The sequence below is a fragment of the Phalangium opilio genome, unplaced genomic scaffold, assembly GCF_054372755.1.
Source record: "Phalangium opilio isolate 3A_F unplaced genomic scaffold, DU_Popi_V2 ptg000232l_1, whole genome shotgun sequence".
In the NCBI taxonomy this organism is placed as follows: Eukaryota; Metazoa; Arthropoda; class Arachnida; order Opiliones; family Phalangiidae; genus Phalangium; species Phalangium opilio.
The window spans coordinates 987,054-1,004,911 of NW_028324223.1; the positions used below are offsets into that span (position 1 = coordinate 987,054).

Genomic DNA, 17,858 nt, shown 5'->3' on the forward strand with positions numbered 1-17,858 from the left:
TTTGTGCATTAATCATGGCGTTTTATCTATGACACATGAAACACTTACTGAACGAAACAAATTAAAGTTTGTTCTTTTGTTTGGGACCACCTTTGTGGGCCATTAACGCCGAAACGTGGCTCTGCATTGTAATTGTTCTCTGGGCGAGTTTACTCTGTTGGAAACAAACAACACGCCCCTTAATTGGAGATGGGTTTTTCAAATACATTCGAGATGTCCTTTTAGGTTTTCTCAAGGTCATACCTAACGTACAAGAGTGTTGTCCGTGATGATGAAGATTTGCGTAGCTTTTTACGGTTTGAGATAACAGGAACAAGCCAGGGATCTTCCAACATGTCCAAGTATCATTCGAAAGACTGCCTCGTTTTTGTAATGCCGCCCGTGGACATTTGGACTAATTCCTGAAAATAACGTTGTTTACGCTGTGCTAATAAAAGTCCCTTCAATCAGAACCATTTTACTTGGTGCTGGGAAGATCTTGAAACATCATGTCACTTGGGATTAATTTTACATTACCACCGTAGGCATACTTCTACTCATTTATACGCTTCTGATTAGTAAAGGTAGAAATCAATTGTTCGATTAAAGGCTATTGAAATTGTCTAGTAATTTTAAACAAGCTGGTTAGTCGGTCTTAAGTGTTACTCCTCATTTTTGGATATTTCCTTGTTTTAGGGGCGAATGTTTGGAAGGCCATATCTCCGTAACAAAATGTTGTACACCCCATGTTCTTTGGTACTTTCCGCTCAGTTTGGTCCCATAAACACGCCCCTTAATTTGTGATGGACTTTTCAGAAACACCCTGTATAATGCATTATAATTTTTCAAGTATTATTAAAACCCCGGCTTTCGGAACCTACTCGCAGAAATTTTTCAAACAATTTTGACAGCGGTACTCCATATACCCCTGGTGTCGTCACGATTCGAGCGCGCGTGAACCGCGACTCCGCAAGTCCTATTTTTTTATTGATAGGTGGTGCTTTCGAAGTGATCGAATTTGACGCGCGCGCGATGTTTAAAAACTAGGCTTAGCTCTCGTAATGAAATCTGTCTCGCGCTGGTCAACCTCTTATGACGTCACCAGGGGTATATTTATAATTTATTCCGTCTTAATGAGGTATGTGAAATATAAATTTTCTTTTTCATATTACAAAATGAATAAATTAAATTTCTATAAGACTTTTTACTTTGGATCTACTGTTATTATAACCCAATTGATGTTTTAAAACGAAAATTAGCCACTTTTCAAAAAACGTGGCACTAACACTTTAAACCTCAAAAATACCAAGGAGGATTGACTGACTGATGAATAAGATGGGAGTAGAAATGGTAAGAATACATCTTAAAAACTAAAATTTGTTAAAGTAGGCATTAATAGGTTAAAAAATTAAGAGACACAATAAAAACTCGTTAAATTCATGGAAAATGGTTTTTTTTAACAGAAAATATATGGAAAGAGGAGAAAACAATGTTGTATTTTGAAAGTTTTTTTTAATTCTCTTCCCCCAAAAAAAGAGAAAAGGGGGTCAAGTTCAAAGTTCACTGGTTTCCATTTGTGAATCAGTGTTCTTTATTTCACGAGTGCGAACACTTTTATCCCAAGAACATGAAATTAATTCATCATCTTTTCTCAAATCCCATAACAAATCACGGACAACATGATCATGAGATGAATCCTTAAAACTTTTAATTTTTAAATCCCATCCACAAAGAAAGTTAAATTAACATTAATTATTATTAAAAATAATTAAATAACTTACAAATTTACTGGATTTTCCATGTTTGAGATATCAGTTACAATAATATCACAGTTATTAGCGCAAGAGGCTAAGATTTTTGGTCTGAAAATTAAATATTAATCATTAGTAATTAATTTAATAATATTTTTTAAATATTTAAAAGTTACTTCTTAGGATTAAATCTTAATTTAGTGATTCTACGATTGTGAGTTTGAGATCCATTTAAATTTGGTTCCAATTTTAAGTGATTGTTATTATTAGTTGAATTGGAATTGGAATTTCCCAAATCAGGGATATTTCTCAAATCCCCCAAAATTATTTCTCCATTTTCAGTTCCAACCGCGTAAACCATTGATTCGGGTTTCCATGCAACTGAAGTTGCAGCTATTTTGCCTATTTTCTGGCCTAATATTAAAAAATAGACCAAAAAGTGAAAAAATGGCCCATAGAAATTTCAAAATTTTATAATAACAGAGTAATGGCACTCCATGTTATTTCCCCATAAAGCTTAATACAGTAAAAGGTAAAGACTGCCATTACAAATAGAAATATAATTAAAATCATACTTATGACGCAGCTACCGATACAAGCTTTGAATCCAGCTCTTAAATCCCATAATTTGACTTTAAAATCTTCACCACTTGACAAGAATAAACTAGGATTATCTGGACAAGCAGCTACTTGAGTTACAATATCAGCATGAGCTGATTATAATTATAATTATAATTAAAATTAATTTATTAAACTAATTTACATATTGAAGTTTATATTCTAACCTGGTCTAAAAGTAGCTTCGGAACAAAAGGCTTCTAGATCCCAAACTTTGATATTAAAATCATTGCTACCACTAACAGCCTTGCATTTATCAGCCAATAAATCAACAGAAGTAATTGAATCATCGTGTTCTAATCCATAAAACTGTGAATTTAAGATTACAGGATCTGGTTCTAATGATAAGATTTCAATTGCGCCTGAAATAACCAGTATTTAATAAACATAAACCTAAAATTAGTTTAATTGTGATTAAATTAAACCATTTACCAGTGTCTAACCCAATCAGAACTCTATTATCTGGCAATGCAACAATATCACAAGGTCCGGAATCTGTTTCAACTCCTGTTATGCATTTTTCCATTTTGCCCCCCTTAACGTGTTCGACATTTTTAAAACACCATAAACTTCCACTCCAATATTTTCCGGTTAAAGAAGAAGCGCACATTATAAGTGTCCCATCTAATTAGTAATTTAATTATTAAAGTTAAAAATAAGCCTTAAAAATGAACTCTCAACCTTAAGCCTTGGTCGTAATTATAAAGAAATATGATATTTACCTTCCCATTGCGCGAGACCATCGTAAAAAGTCTCATTACATCTTGGTATATTGGCCATATTGATGTTTTTCTAATTAATATAGCGTTAATTACCGAGAAACAGTCTAATTAAGTCCTAAAACACGTTAATCACGAGTAGACGACGCGAAAATCCCGCTCAAGCAGGGATGCCAGATTGAAAACCTTCAACCCGCCAAAATCAAATTGGAAACAAGCCCAAAAAACCGCCAATCTATATTTCGAAAAGCGCCAAAATCAAATTGGAAACAAGCCCAAAAAACCCGCCAATCTATATTTCGAAAAGCGCCAAAATCAAATTGGAAACAAGCCCAAAAAACCGCCAATCTATATTTCGAAAAGAAGCCCAAAAACTGACTAAGATCTATCATAGCCCACTCGATCACGCGCGTCACGACGCAAGCTGCTCGCGCGAGCAGCTTGCGTCGTGACGCGCGTGATCGAGTGGGCTATGGATCTATACAATCCAGCCCAAAAACCTAACCTATCGTGAAAATTTGGAATTTGTTTTTCTATAAGAAATTTCAATGCATATTACATTCTGACACCATTTATAAAACCCAAAACAAAATGAAACCACTTTATTTAACCATAAATTGACAAATTATAAGCCACACAAATGGTTTGACAGCACCATTTGTCAGTTTTTTGGGCATTTTAATGATCTTTGCCTATTGGCGGTATTTTAAGTACAGAAAGCCAAAGAAAAATCCCGACAAGCCCAATTTCCAGCCAGCCCTTTTATTTCCAGGCAATATTTTGGAGAAGAAGCCCAATTGGCGGCTTTCCAGCCCAATATGGCATCCCTGCGCTCAAGCACTTTAAATACGTCCGAAAAAATCAACCAATGAAAACCGAGATAGATAATATATGCGCCGCATAATTAAAAATTTATGGGCAAAAGGTTAAAGGAGTAAATCGTCTGCTTGTTGTCGATTCTCGGAGATTCCGATATAGGCTTAGTGACTTTAGGGCGGAATTTTTTCAGTTTTAAAATAAAATAATTAAGTTAATTAAATATAAATCGTTGATATAATGAGGTGGTATTATATTGTACCGGTTTTAGTCGCCTATTTCGCTAGTTTACCCTTACAAACTGAGGTAAATAATTTTTCCAAAGCCAAGGCTTAGGGACCGTCCATAAACTACGTCACGCGAAAAAAAGCATTTTCTGACCCCCCCGTCCCACCAGATCACGCTTCGTCACGCTTTTCTCAGACCCCTCCCCTAAAAACCACGTCACATTTCTTTAACCCCCCCCCCCTCCGCACTATGATTTGTCTTAATTTACAAATTTAATTTGATTAATTTCTTGAGTGATATGCCGCCCTCTCAGAAATATTTTGCTCGGCTGAAAATTCAAGTTCTCTTCCGTTTTAAGCTTTTTCCCTCTGATCGACCTTTAGAATTTTAATGTCTGGATGTGCTTTTTATAAGATTCAAAAAAGTTCCATAAAGTTTAGTTAAAGGGGCACACTTTTTAGGTTTCGACACTGTCACCGAAAACAGACTAATCGAGCTTGAGATTTAGAAAATTTGCCAAAGAATTGAAACCATTTCAATCGGTAGGGACATTTGATTCATCCTCACAAATAATAGGGGCGAATAAACAGAGACATGAGAGAGTTTACGCTATTTTTTTAAATGCGCTATATAAATTGGCTATATAAAGGTGTAAATAGTAGATAATTGCTTAAATTTTATACTATTTAAGCGATGATGGAAAAACAATTTTGGTAAATTATTGAAATGGTGGGCTATGGAATGTTGTCTTTCTTCTTCTATAACATAAGAGAGCCAATCGGCCTCTTACTGACTTCGTAACAAAACCAATGCTAAATGTGACGTCACGCATCGAAGAACCCCTCCCTTCCCCTTGTCACAGACCGTCACAAATTTAGAAACCCCCTCCCCCCCATAAGAGTGTGACGTAGTTTATGGACGGTCCCTTAGCTTACAACTTCGATTAAATCCCTATTTGGGCAATCCCTAAATTACAGCCAACTTGGAATCTGCCGAAAATTGCCGAAAGTAAAAAACTCTACAATAATAATGTTTATTATCTATGCTTAGGCGGTAATATAGAGTATGCCTAGTTAATTCGGCAAATCAAAAGACTAGGCGGTAAAATCCAAAAAACCATGATTAAAGCTAAATAACAACTTCATTTGAATATAATAACGCAAGACCATTTAAATAGGTTTAAATATTACAAATCAAAGTAATGCGTTTTCTCTCAACAAAAAAGCCTGCGAATAGTGTGTTCAGGGCTGGATTAAGCAATTTTGCACCCGGAGGCCAAGATAGTGTGCGCCCCCTTAAGTCGGAAAAAACGGAACAGCAAATGTCCCTAAGGGGGAACAGTTAAACTCAATGCGCCCCCAACAAGCCTTGCGCCCCCTTAATCCGGCCCTGAGTGTGTTTATTTTCGGGGTGCATTGTCTGCTACGCTCCTGTGACGTCACGAGATGTTCTTTTTAGGCGCCAGCAATGAAATTCTCTATTACAGGTCTGTTCTTTTAATGACTTTAATGGTTAAAAAACGTTACTTTGACAGTTTTTTTAATTGAAACAACTATAAATAATATCAACAACATGTTAAAGACAAAATCTGGGAGCAGCCAAGTCGAGCACTGACATCCTTTTCTAGAAGCCACTCACGGCACTTTTAAGCCCACCGTAACTTCGTGATGGGTATAGGTAAAAAGTCTGAAATTTTGCTTGCCGCGAGGACTGTCAATTCTAGCTACAGTTTCCAAATTTCAAGTTCAGGTAATTACCTTATGAACGTGTACATAGGGTTATGCATAACTCACCATATAAACTTGTTTGTACATAGGGTTATGCATGACTTTTCTTATAAATTTGTACATATCCCCTCGTCCATAAACGATTTAGTGAATATCCCCTCGACTTCCTTTTAATATTACTTACCTGCCAAGTCACGAACAAAGATGTATAATAATGAAAGAGCCAAAGAATATTGTTTATTAATTAGGAAAAGGACTTAATTTATAACATAATTGTTCAATTGGCGATTGAATAAGAAGAAAATGACAGACTTGGCTCTACATGGGATCTCAGAACGTTTTACGGCAGATAGGGCACGAGGCGAGGCTTGGCCCATTTTTGTACATGTTAATGTTTTTGATATATCTTATTTATTAAAGCTTTAATAACAATGAAACAAAAAATTAGGTACTAAGTATTTAAACAGCTCGTAGGTTTCTCAGTGGTACACATGAAAATATGAGTTTTTTTAATAAATTTACTTAAAGCATTCATATAACTTTCTTTCATCTTGTCATGTTTAGTTTTTGATGATTCTAATCGTTTTATCTTCTTCTCCCTAATAAACTAGATATCGCTTCTTGGTAACACTATACAAATACTATAAAACATATAAACCTGTATATATTAGTAGACTTAACTCTTAATTGAGCTGCGTAGAAAAACAAACAATTAAATTGGAGTTTGGTGTATTCCAAGCAACATAGTTTCCGCCTCATTTATAGCAACCCCTTCCAGTTGATAGCCAGCGTATAATCTAAAATCATGAGCGTAAATTGATATTTAATGTCAAAAGAAATGATAAATTAGTTGATTAGGAATATAAGGCTTGCTTCGATTCGGAAACTGCGAACGCGGTCCCCTGGGGTGTAAGTCAATAACAGCCTGACACACCCACATACACCCCCCCCCACACACACAGAGACATGCCTATCGATTTTAGAGCCTCTCCGTGACTCAGAGAGGTAACAAGACGACCCAAGGGCTCGTAATAGTAGCCACATCGTACGAGTGAATAGCCCCTCTATACCCTACCCTAGCGAGTGGATAACCCCTATATACCCTACCCTAATGAGTGGATAACCCCTCTATACCCTACCCTAATGAGTGGATAACCCCTCTATCCCTTACCCTAATTAGTGAATTTTCAATGCTTAAATGATTTACCGTGCATAAAATCAGAGTTCATTGCCCCTCGATGCCCTACTCTAAACAGTGATTAAATTGATAATAAATTTACTTATGCTGTAATTCTAATATTCCGGCGAATCGAAGAACAGATAGTTTTTAGTGATAATCCCCTCGATGAGTTTACAACATAGACTTATGCCGATGCACACTTATCGCATCTTATAAATTTCTAACAAAGACTTATGCCCAGAATTTTTTGAAAGAGAAAGTTTAATTATAGTGATTACCCATTTTAGTGATTATCCCCTCGAATTACCTTTAGCAATGCTAAAATGATCAAACGCATAACGCTCATTTAACACTATGTTAGCTCTATCTAAACCCACATTTGAATTAACCGCCAAAACGTTCCAGTCAAACATAACATAGATGGCGATAGCTACCGAACGAAAGCGAAACACATGAGCGCGGTTGGAAAGTGGAAACGGGGAAAATCGTTATCTAGAGATGGGCCGATACCGATGCCATATCGGTATCGGTACCGATATTTGGCCTTAACCGATATATCGGTATCGGTACCGATATTTGGCCTTAACCGATATATCGGTATCGGTACCGATATTTGGCCTTAACCGATATATCGGTATCGGGTAAAAATGAACCGATATTTCTACCCGATATTTTTTGAAGAAAATAAATACTTATGTTGAGAGTAGATGACGCCATAAGACCTAAACTCTGAGACAGCACAGTTTTTCATCTATTTTTGGATAACGTAACTAGTGTCTAAAATGGGTTTTTCGTAAGATAAGCCAGTTTTATAGTTTCAAGTACCGAAATTGGATCGAGAATCATCAATAGAGATGGGCCGATACCGATACCATATCGGTATCGGTTTGATATCGGTTTAATCGAAGGATCGGGTAAAATATCGGTATCGGTACGTATCGGTTTCCCAAGTATCGGATCATATCGGTATCGGTTTAAACTGGTATCGGCCCATCTCTATCGTTATCTATTTAATTGGCCATATGTCTAATCAGCGCCACTAGCGGATGGTCTGAAAACTACTCCCATAGAGTCTAGGTATATTTAAGAGGGTTTGCAGATTTTCCGTCAGATGGCGCGGCGTTCGAGCCACCTGACTATAATTCTGCAAACCCTCTTAAATATACCTAGTCTCTATGGGGGTAGTTCTCAGACCATCCGCTAGTGGCGCTGATTAGACATATGGCCAATTAGCACATAAATAAAAAGAAAATAAATATAAGATGAAACTTAAGGAGAAAAACTGTAGAATTCTATCAAGTCTCTATGGCTCAGTGGTAGAATGTCTGTCTACTGCGTGAGCGACTCGGGTTCGATTCCCTTCATCGATTTGAAAAAAATTTAATTAAAATTAAATCTCTAACCGAGCCCAGCTACCCCTATGGGTGGGTTGTGGTAATATAAAGTTCCTTTTAAGCTAAAATCTGACGATAACGAAAGCGAAAACTCCGGCCACAACTACTATTACTACTATTACAACTACGGCTCGGGTTAAACTAAGAGCCTCATCGTATACTACGATGTGGCTAAAAACCAGTTGTAGCAAGCAGAAGTTGATGAATGATTAGAAGTGTGTAAGATATAATCAGAAGCATCGCTCAACGCCTCATCGCTCTACTCTAATGAAAATGGATTCAGAAGGTTACCACTAGAAGTAAGCATCACTCATCACTCTAGAAGTCGATAATGTGAAGTAAATTTTTTAAAGGTTAATTGAATAATGAATTTATTTTTATAGATTGACAGTATTTTTATTATGGTTTTGAAAGGGTACATTGATATTTATCTTTGAGTCAACAAACTAAGTTTTTACAAGTATTTAAAGGGCTTGCTACTATTTCTTCCCATGGCAACTAGTAAAAGCTCCAGTCTGTGAAAATTCTTTTGGACCTTTGTGTCTCCAATAAATATCAAAATTGACCAATAATTGTTGTATCTGGCATGACAGGATAAATTTAGCTTGACCAGGATTATTAGAAACTCCTTCAACAGCAGCTGCATTGATGCCTCTTTGCAATTCCCATATTCCACGATCGGAACAACTAGTTTTTTGCCCTTTCCAATGAAGAGTTAGTAGAAAAACTGGCAGAACTTTTGGATAATCCGGTGGTATTAAAACTAGGGCTTTCAAATTAGCAGAACCCCTCTCCAAAGTGATTCTATAGACTGGAATCTCTTCATCTATAACTTTGCGTCTCATTAGGGCTTGGCTAGAAGGGTGGTTTTCAACTTCATCCCAGGTTCTTAAGGACCATTCTTTAAATTTGCAGGATACTTTGGTGGGAAATTGGGACATAATTTCAGGAGGAACAGCAAAATTCTTTTGCTCCAGGGCTAGTAATTCCTTATGAAGGCTTTGTCTGGCCAATAATCTTTCTCTGATTGAACTGACACAAGTTTCAAAGAAGGATGCGCTAACTGAATGCTGTTTTTTAATGGGTATGCTGTTTATATTTTGAAAAGCGCTTGTAGAGGCTATATTCTGTTGGTTTTTATCATTATCCAAGCTAAGAAAGTCCAATCCTGCTAATTTTTGGGCCCAAATATAAGGGTATCCAATTTCGCAAATTAATGATTCAAATTTTTCAATCTTCAATTTTTCAAGAATGAAACTGGTTCCTGGATTAGGTGATTCTTTTCCAGTATCATTGGTAAATAGACAATCTAAGAGAGTTTGAGGTTGTAGAGCTTGTCCAGCTATTATCCCTAGACTGGTATTGGTCTGAATATCTGTAACTACAACAGTTACAACTTGTAAATGAAGCAGATAGTTGAATTTTAACTTTAAGGATATGTTTTGATCAGTTTTAATAGCCATGGTGACTGTCAAGGGATGTTTTGCCAAGTAGTTCTTTGAGTCTGAGCCTCTTTTATCCAGTAAAGTCGCCCTTCTGTGTCTCTTCTTAGCGACAACCTCTTTCTGATCAGAATCTCTACTATCTTCTTCATCAGTTTTAGTTTGTAAAACTTTAGCAGCTTCTTCTAAATTTCCATCAATATCAACTTCTAATAACTTGTCACAAGTTTCTTTGTAAGCATTACCCTGTACATAAAGAACGTACAAGGGTCTGGGCAAATATTCCGCTAATCTGCGTTTCAATTCTGTCATTTGAAGTGGGACTCCTAATTGCCCATGAAGTGGTTGGTTGGATTCAATTATGTGCTTTAATGTTGGGAGTAAACCATCAAGAATATCGCGCCTTTTTTCAATTTCTTTCAAGTAAACTTGTTTAGATTTTTCCATTTCTTCTAGTTTCTCCGATAAACGTTTTCTCTGTTCAAGCTCCCATTCTAATTGGGCCAATCTCTGTTGATGTGGATCATTTTTAGTAACATCAGGACGAGAAATTGATTCAGGGGCTTCTTTATAAAACTCTTCCAAAGAAACCAAATCAATATCTTCATCTTTAGATCGAAATTCGTGACATTTTGTAACTTCCTTCTCTAAGTGCATAACTTCATAAAGAAGGTCTTGCTGTTGCAAATGAATGTTATCAACTTTCTGTTTAACTTCAATAACTTGATCTCGGTTGCGTTTCCAACGATGTTTGTCTAACCTATTGAGTTTCTTTAACTCTAACCACATCATGGATGTTTGAACTCTGAATTCAGCGACAGAATCATTGTCATTGGATTTTTGTAGGTCTTTTATTTTTTGAAGGTTGTTTTTCATGTCCGAGACGATATCCTTGAAAAGTTGGTAATCATCTTCAGAATTTCTTTTCTGGACTTCTTCTTCTTCCAGTAAAAAGGGGTCCACCATGGTCAACGCGGGTGGTGACGAAGTTGCAGGGGTCGATTCTCCAGTTGGGCCTTTGCCTTTTTCACGCGGTCCTGAAGGTTCTTCGTTCATTTTTACTTTGATGTTAGGAGGTAATGGTACTTAATTTGATATTTAACTAAAAGTACTATAAATACTTCGAAATTTAGAACCGAAACTGTATTGTTATTGTAATTAAAAATTGAAAAAGCGCCCGGCTTGACGCCTTGACCTCACCTCATCGCCACCAAGCGGCAAACACTGTATTCTATCGTTTTGTAAGAAAGCAGATACGTAGTCTACTTTACCATAGCCCACTTGATCACGCTGGCTGCACGCGCTATAGAAGCCCGCTCAATCGACCCTAAAAATGAGAATAACATCGGTTCGGTCTAAAATTCAAACCCGTCTGGTTTTAACATGGGCCTCTATGGGAGGGGACCAGTTTTTTCAACGTTTTTGACAATATTAGTGCATCTACTGGTTCAAATCTCTTGAATTTTTAATGAGACGTGTATTGAAAGGTTTGATATTATCCTGTAAAATTTCAAGTCTTCAGCTATAATAGTTTTTTTTATAAAAAATAAAAATCATCACTTAGTAGAGAATTTTGCCCCTTATTATTATTATAATTTTGTTAATAATTTAATTTCAATAACTATAAATAATAAATTAGGTTAACAAGGAACACGCTCAGTATCACCGAGCCGGTACGTCAGACACGCCTGTAGATGGGTGGTACTCAGGCTGGGAAATAGCACACTTCCTCTGGTCCAAAACCAGTTTATTAATTGCTTGGACTAGTTTTTTAATTCAAGAAGTGGGGGTTACTGGTCCTCGGGACCAGTTTATTAATTGCAAATCTATTGGAGAGCAAAGGCTGGGACCAGTCCGGAGACCAGTTAATTATTTCAGACACTAGGGGGGTCACTGGTCCAAAGGACTAGTTTAAAAAATATCCTTATTTCCCAGCCTGGTGGTACTGTGGCTGGCTCTGCTGGCTAGCAGCGTCGGTCTAGCAGACGATACGTACACATTGAATCATGCGTTTCTGACGTCACTCAGAGTAGTCTTCTACTATCAGCGACAGCTTATTTACAGCCCTGAGCACTCTCTATATACATTTCCGCGTTCAAGTGTCAAAACTCAAAAGTCCGACAGTGATGCCAGATTGAGGGAAATTTCCCATATCTGGGGAAATTTTGACTCTTAAAAACGGTAAAAAGGGAAAAGGGAAATTCCACCAAAAATTTGCTAAATCTAGGGAAATTCCATGGGAAGAAATATTTTATTCAAAACCTACAATCTCAACATAGAAAATTAAACAACTTCATCAAATTGACCTATTAATCAAGGAGGATAATATGGAGGGCCGACTTAGCCTTTGGGGGGTGTTAAGTGATTTTTGGAGCTCGATCCTGCTGACACCTGGTTCATTTACGGAAAACTATTGGTTTGGCGGGCGGGTGAGGTAGGGGGATATTTTTTTGGCGAATCGCGATGGCGGACCGAATATGTTGCAGACGACAAAACGTTAGTTTTCCGCAGATGAACCAGGGGCCACTAGCGTAAGCAGGGCTACCAGTCACTTTCCTAAAATTATACTAAGTCGGCCCTCCATATTATCCTCCTTGGTATAAACTCCAGAAAAACATGAGCCGCCATAGAGACTATAAACCCCAAGGAGTGGCAGGTCCCCCGCTCTACAAGCGCAAATAATGATGTTGCTCCTAAATTGGTACATGAGAGCTTCCGGCCCGTTTACCAGGAAAAAAGGGGCAACAAGTTGAGGCATTCCTTCCACTCCTTGGGGTTTATAGTCTCTATGGAGCCGCGTGCATAGGCGTTACATAAATCTCGTAGGCGTTGCTCCGGTTACTCACTTACTCCATGGAGCACATCCGTGCTTACTCAGTCACTGGGCACGTGTCCTATAAGAAAATTTTCTTATTTGCGGCCCTCAGTACTACCAAAGAACAGTCCGGGAAAAACGAGCTCTAAATTCGGGGGAATGAGATCGGCTTTTCGGGCAAACGAACGTTCGGGGAAGTGATAGTCACCCCTGGGAAATAGCACACTTCCTCTGGTCCAAAACCAGTTTATTAATTGCTTGGACTAGTTTTTTAATTCAAAAAGTGGGGGTTACTGGTCCTCGGGACCAGTTTATTAATTGCAAATCTATAAGAGAACAAAGCCAGGGACCAGTCCGGAGACCAGTTTATTATTTCGGACCCTAGGGTGGTCACTGGTCCCAAGGACTAGTTTAAAAAATATCCTTATTTCCCAGACTGCCAAAGAAGTACTACTCTCTGGTCTGGAACGCACCGTAGCAGACGTCAGTGGAGGCCATCTTATAGTATTCTAATGTCTATGTACAGCCCCTAACCGTAAAAAAAACCACTACGAAATAATTAAAAAAAAACCAAATGTCAATTTCAAAATTTCAGAGGGAACTTTCTTCGGAAAGTCATGTTAAATTGTTTGGTAGTTGCTTCCTGGACCTGAAGTCTGACGCTTCTAGGTTGAATATCATTTTACTAAAGCTAATTCGTTAGTTTAATTTTATAATGTTTGTATTTTAATGTTCAGGTTTATCAGTTTTTTAAACCGGGACGGTAATTTGAAGTAATAGTAGTTAAGTTTTTGTACTCAACAAGCGCCTTGTGATACTAGGTAAGCAATAAGCTTTTCTGATCCTGTTTATATATTAACTTTAATTTATTTAAATTAATTGCTATATTTTAAATAAATTGGGCCTTGATTATTACCATTTAAACTTATTGACCGACCCTTGTGTACTATTTTAGTGGTAAAACAAATTCAACAATGCTTGGCAAACTCAAATCAACAACCACTCGAGTCTCTCCTAGAGCCAACGCTGGTATTGTTTCAATTAATTTCTTACGCGAATCTATCTGGCATATTTATCTGATTTAAAAATAGGCCCATTTTATTTAAACTACGCCCTTTTAATTTAAATAGAAGCCACCACAGCTGCACTGGAGAAAGTTATTCCAGTAACAGTTGTGGTACGTTCACGTCCCCTTGTCCGCTGGGAAACCAATGGAGGCGCCAAAATTGCCGTGCACTTTTCAAAGGCAACTAATCAAGTTTCCCTTCCGGATCTCAATAAATGTTTCAGCTACGATCACGTGTTCCCACCTGACTCCAAGCAGGATGAAATTTACGATAAATGTGGCAAAAAACTGATTGAAACTATCTCTAAAGGTAAGCCTTAATATTTTGTGTTGGGCCTATGTTAGGCTTAATTTTAAGTTAGGTTAGGGCTTAAGTTAGGCTTATTAATTCTGTTTTCAGAATGTTAAGACTTAAGTTATTTCCAATGATACTAATTACTTGGGGTTACGATAATCAGGGTCCGAGTAATTAAGTAAAATGTTCATTAACCTTCGCGCCATAGTATTAACACGGGACTTATTTACACGAAACCTTTTAACTCTGGTTCTATAAGAGATACGGGCAAGTCCTCAGAGTATGTTATAGTCCAATTTCTCCCCTTTCCAATGATACTAATTACTTGGCGTTACGACAATTGAGGCCCGAGTAGTTAGGCAAATTAACTAAAAATTAAAAAATAATCATTAAATTTAATATTTGGCCCTGAAATGTATTAACTAATTTAATATTTGGTCTTAAAAGTATAATTTAATTAAAATTTTATTTCAATGTCACTTAAGGTGTTAACATCAATAAGGGATTATTGGCACTTGGCAACGTCATCAGCGCCCTCTGTGACCGAAAGTCGCACATACCCTATCGAGATTCGAAACTAACCAGACTTCTACAAGGTATTTAATTTAATAATTGATAGGCATACGCAACAATAAATCATAATTTGAATGTCTCTATTTAAATTAATCTCAATTAAGATTCGCTGGGAGGTAATAGCTATACGGTAATGGTGGCTTGCGTCAGTCCCGCCGATAGTAATTTGGAGGAAACGTTGAATACGCTTCGATACGCCGATCGAGCCAAAAAAATCCAAAATAAACCGATAGTTAATAAAGATCCCAGAATTCTTAAAATTAAATTTTAAATTAAATTTTAAATTAAATTTTAAATTAAATTTTAAATTAAATTTTAAATTAAATTTTAAATTAAATTTTAAATTAAATTTTAAATTAAATTTTAAATTAAATTTTAAATTAAATTTTAAATTAAATTTTAAATTAAATTTTAAATTAAATTTTAAATTAAATTTTAAATTAAATTTTAAATTAAATTTTAAATTAAATTTTAAATTAAATTTTAAATTAAATTTTAAATTAAATTTTAAATTAAATTTTAAATTAAATTTTAAATTAAATTTTAAATTAAATTTTAAATTAAATTTTAAATTAAATTTTAAATTAAATTTTAAATTAAATTTTAAATTAAATTTTAAATTAAATTTTAAATTAAATTTTAAATTAAATTTTAAATTAAATTTTAAATTAAATTTTAAATTAAATTTTAAATTAAATTTTAAATTAAATTTTAAATTAAATTTTAAATTAAATTTTAAATTAAATTTTAAATTAAATTTTAAATTAAATTTTAAATTAAATTTTAAATTAAATTTTAAATTAAAATTTTAAATTAAAATTTAAATTTAAAATTTTAAATTTTAAATTCAAACTAACCGCATCAAAGGCTGAAACTCATATCCATACCATAAGAGTTTCATTCTTAGAAGTACGTGAATGGATGGGTTTTTATCTAATGAATTATAATAATTATTAATTTTAATTTAATGTTTTATTATGGACAGATTTCCCATGTTTTATTTATTAATTTATTTTTCTTTTCTTTATTTTTATTCAAACTTTTATAGAACTTTTATAGAACTGTTATTCTTTATTTTTATTCAAACTTTTATAGAACTGTTATTCTTTATTTTTATTCAAACTTTAATAGAACTGTTATTCTTTATTTTTATTCAAACTTTAATAGAACTGTTATTCTTTATTTTTATTCAAACTTTTATAGAACTGTTATTCTTTATTTTTATTCAAACTTTAATAGAACTGTTATTCTTTATTTTTATTCAAACTTTAATAGAACTGTTATTCTATATTTTTATTCAAACTTTTATAGAACTGTTATTCTATATTTTTATTCAAACTTTTATAGAACTGTTATTCTATATTTTTATTCAAACTTTTATAGAACTGTTTTATATGAAATAAATTATAAATTGTTATTTATTATAGTTATGTTTAAAGACCTAATTTAACTCGTGTATGATTTTGAAAAGTACTGATGTATGTTATCATGCCCGAAATAAAATTCAATTCAATTCAATAATGAAAGTATTTATGATTTGTTCAATCCATCTGGTGTCAAAGAAGTTCATATACGCGAGGATTTTACCGGAATTAAGGTGAGATACTATTATTTTAAAGAGAATTAAAGGTCAGGGAATTTTAAGGAGTTGTTAATAAAATCGGGGAATTTTAAGGAGTTGATTTAAAGGAGTTTAAAAGTTATACAAAAAGTTCTGAGAATATTATCCAAATATATAAATCCTGGCTTATGTTGTAACAGAAGTGGTCACTTCTGCTTGTAGGGATGGTAAGTAGGTGTTTTTTTCACTTGTTTCTGGTCCGATTTTAATTTTTTTTGGTCTCATTTCAAAGAGATCTAATTAATAACTGAAATATAAACAACGTAGCTTCATAGTAAATAACTTTATTTCCCATTTAGGCCACAAAAAATTACATTTTTTTATTTATTAAGTTAAGTACAATCACCAATTCATAAGTTCATCTAAAACAGTGAGTAAATGCGGATTCCCGCCAATTATTTTAACTTCTTCCCGCGCTTTTTGATCCAAATTAGTTAGAAAATTCCTGGTATATTCGAAAGAGTCGAAATAATAAAATTATATAATTATTTTATGTATATCACCATACATTAAGAAACCTCATGCTCGCAAAGTGTAATTATTTATGATTCTACTTCACCTGTCTGTATATGTGCCAAATTCCGGCTTTTATTTAATTGAAATTTACATAAATAAATAGAAAACGCTTTTACATCTTAGTGAAACCTAACTTTCTTAACATAATTTGTCTTTTTTTATGCCTTCTCTTTTAAAAATACAGAAAATGCAACATAAAGAAATAGAAAATGCATTTATATCTTAATAAAACCTAACTTTCTTAACATAATTGGTCTATTTTTATGCCTTCTCTTTTAAAAATACAGAAAATGCAACATAAATTTACCGCCTTTTTGGAATTATTTTGATTTTTAGTTTCTCCGTCCGCCGCTAGGTGGCCAACGTCTTGTTTTTCCCCATAGCATATAAAATGGGTAAATAGCGTAAAATCGGCATCCAAAAAGCGCGTGTTTCTCTTCCGATAAGTGTGTCTAGGTTATTAATAGTATTCTAATGTCTATGTCCGCGTGTCCAAGCTTTTGCAAACGTTCTAGAGCCAAGAAATACGCGTAATTCGCGGCGTTTATCGTGCTAGCGATACCAAAAATGGAATGGGCTACTGGGATACCACGGCGCAATTTAGAATTGTCCTCAATATCGTCTATTAGTAGACTAGCATTATGCAGCATTTTAATAACCTCACCAATTTGGACGCATATCTCAGTTGGAACGTTTAACCAATGGTTTTTTTTTTTTTTTTTTGCTCCTGAGGGGGGATACGAGCTAGGGCTGAATGAAGCCTTACAGCTGCGATTTCTTAGGTTGAAAATTGTGAGGGGAATTAATTAAAGGCTTAAGTGTTGTTTAAGTTTGGTTTTAAATTGCACAAGTGATTTTAGGGAGATAATCTCAGGGGGTAGGGAATTCCAGATGGGCACCAACCGATGGAAAAAAGAGTGCTTCAGTTGATTTTTACGGGCCTGTTGACGAAATAATTTTCTATGGTGACCACGGGTGGGGATAGACGAGGGAGCAGCGGAAAAGAATCTTTGGTCGGGACAATTTAGGATTTTGAATAAACTGATTAGGTCGAGGTAAGACCGACGAGTAGTCAAAGAAGGCCAACCAAGGGTAGATAGCCTACTGTCTCTGGGTTG

The 17,858-nt window shown here is 35.0% G+C and overlaps 3 protein-coding genes and 1 pseudogene across 5 annotated transcripts in view; 2 read left to right on the forward strand and 2 right to left on the reverse strand.

The window, feature by feature from the left end:
• Positions 1 to 1,415: 1,415 nt before the first annotated feature.
• Positions 1,416 to 3,271, reverse strand: LOC149612700 (methylosome protein WDR77-like). Of its 2 annotated transcripts, none has more exons than XM_089858221.1 (7): positions 3,071 to 3,271; positions 2,781 to 2,972; positions 2,516 to 2,710; positions 2,306 to 2,443; positions 1,907 to 2,144; positions 1,761 to 1,841; positions 1,416 to 1,676 (listed from the first exon to the last, which is right to left on the reverse strand). In XM_089858221.1, the coding sequence occupies exons 1-7, from the start codon at positions 3,126 to 3,128 to the stop codon at positions 1,631 to 1,633; spliced, it is 948 nt and encodes a 315-aa protein (XP_089714347.1). In that variant the 5' UTR covers positions 3,129 to 3,271; the 3' UTR covers positions 1,416 to 1,630. The 2 variants fall into 2 exon arrangements, with proteins under 2 accessions (XP_089714347.1, XP_089714346.1); XM_089858220.1 differs by having other exon boundaries at positions 1,416 to 1,683.
• Positions 3,272 to 4,036: 765 nt separating this feature from the next.
• LOC149612701 (uncharacterized protein CG1161-like) overlaps positions 4,037 to 17,858 on the forward strand; it is a 55,412-nt gene continuing 41,590 nt past the window's right edge. Inside the window, exon 1 of the mRNA XM_089858332.1 lies at positions 4,037 to 4,189. Within this exon, the coding sequence (XP_089714458.1) occupies positions 4,124 to 4,189 (66 nt within the window). The 5' untranslated portion in view covers positions 4,037 to 4,123. The remainder of the gene's footprint in view (positions 4,190 to 17,858) is intronic.
• LOC149612702 (THO complex subunit 5 homolog A pseudogene) lies at positions 8,783 to 11,375 on the reverse strand (annotated as a pseudogene). Its single transcript, XR_016376341.1, has 2 exons — positions 11,055 to 11,375; positions 8,783 to 10,965 (listed from the first exon to the last, which is right to left on the reverse strand). The product of XR_016376341.1 is annotated as a THO complex subunit 5 homolog A pseudogene (transcript).
• LOC149612703 (uncharacterized) lies at positions 13,141 to 14,874 on the forward strand. The gene is made up of 5 exons (XM_089858228.1): positions 13,141 to 13,490; positions 13,625 to 13,698; positions 13,800 to 14,045; positions 14,516 to 14,626; positions 14,708 to 14,874. Exons 2-5 carry the CDS (start codon positions 13,644 to 13,646, stop codon positions 14,872 to 14,874), a joined length of 579 nt encoding a protein of 192 aa, XP_089714354.1. The 5' UTR covers positions 13,141 to 13,490; positions 13,625 to 13,643.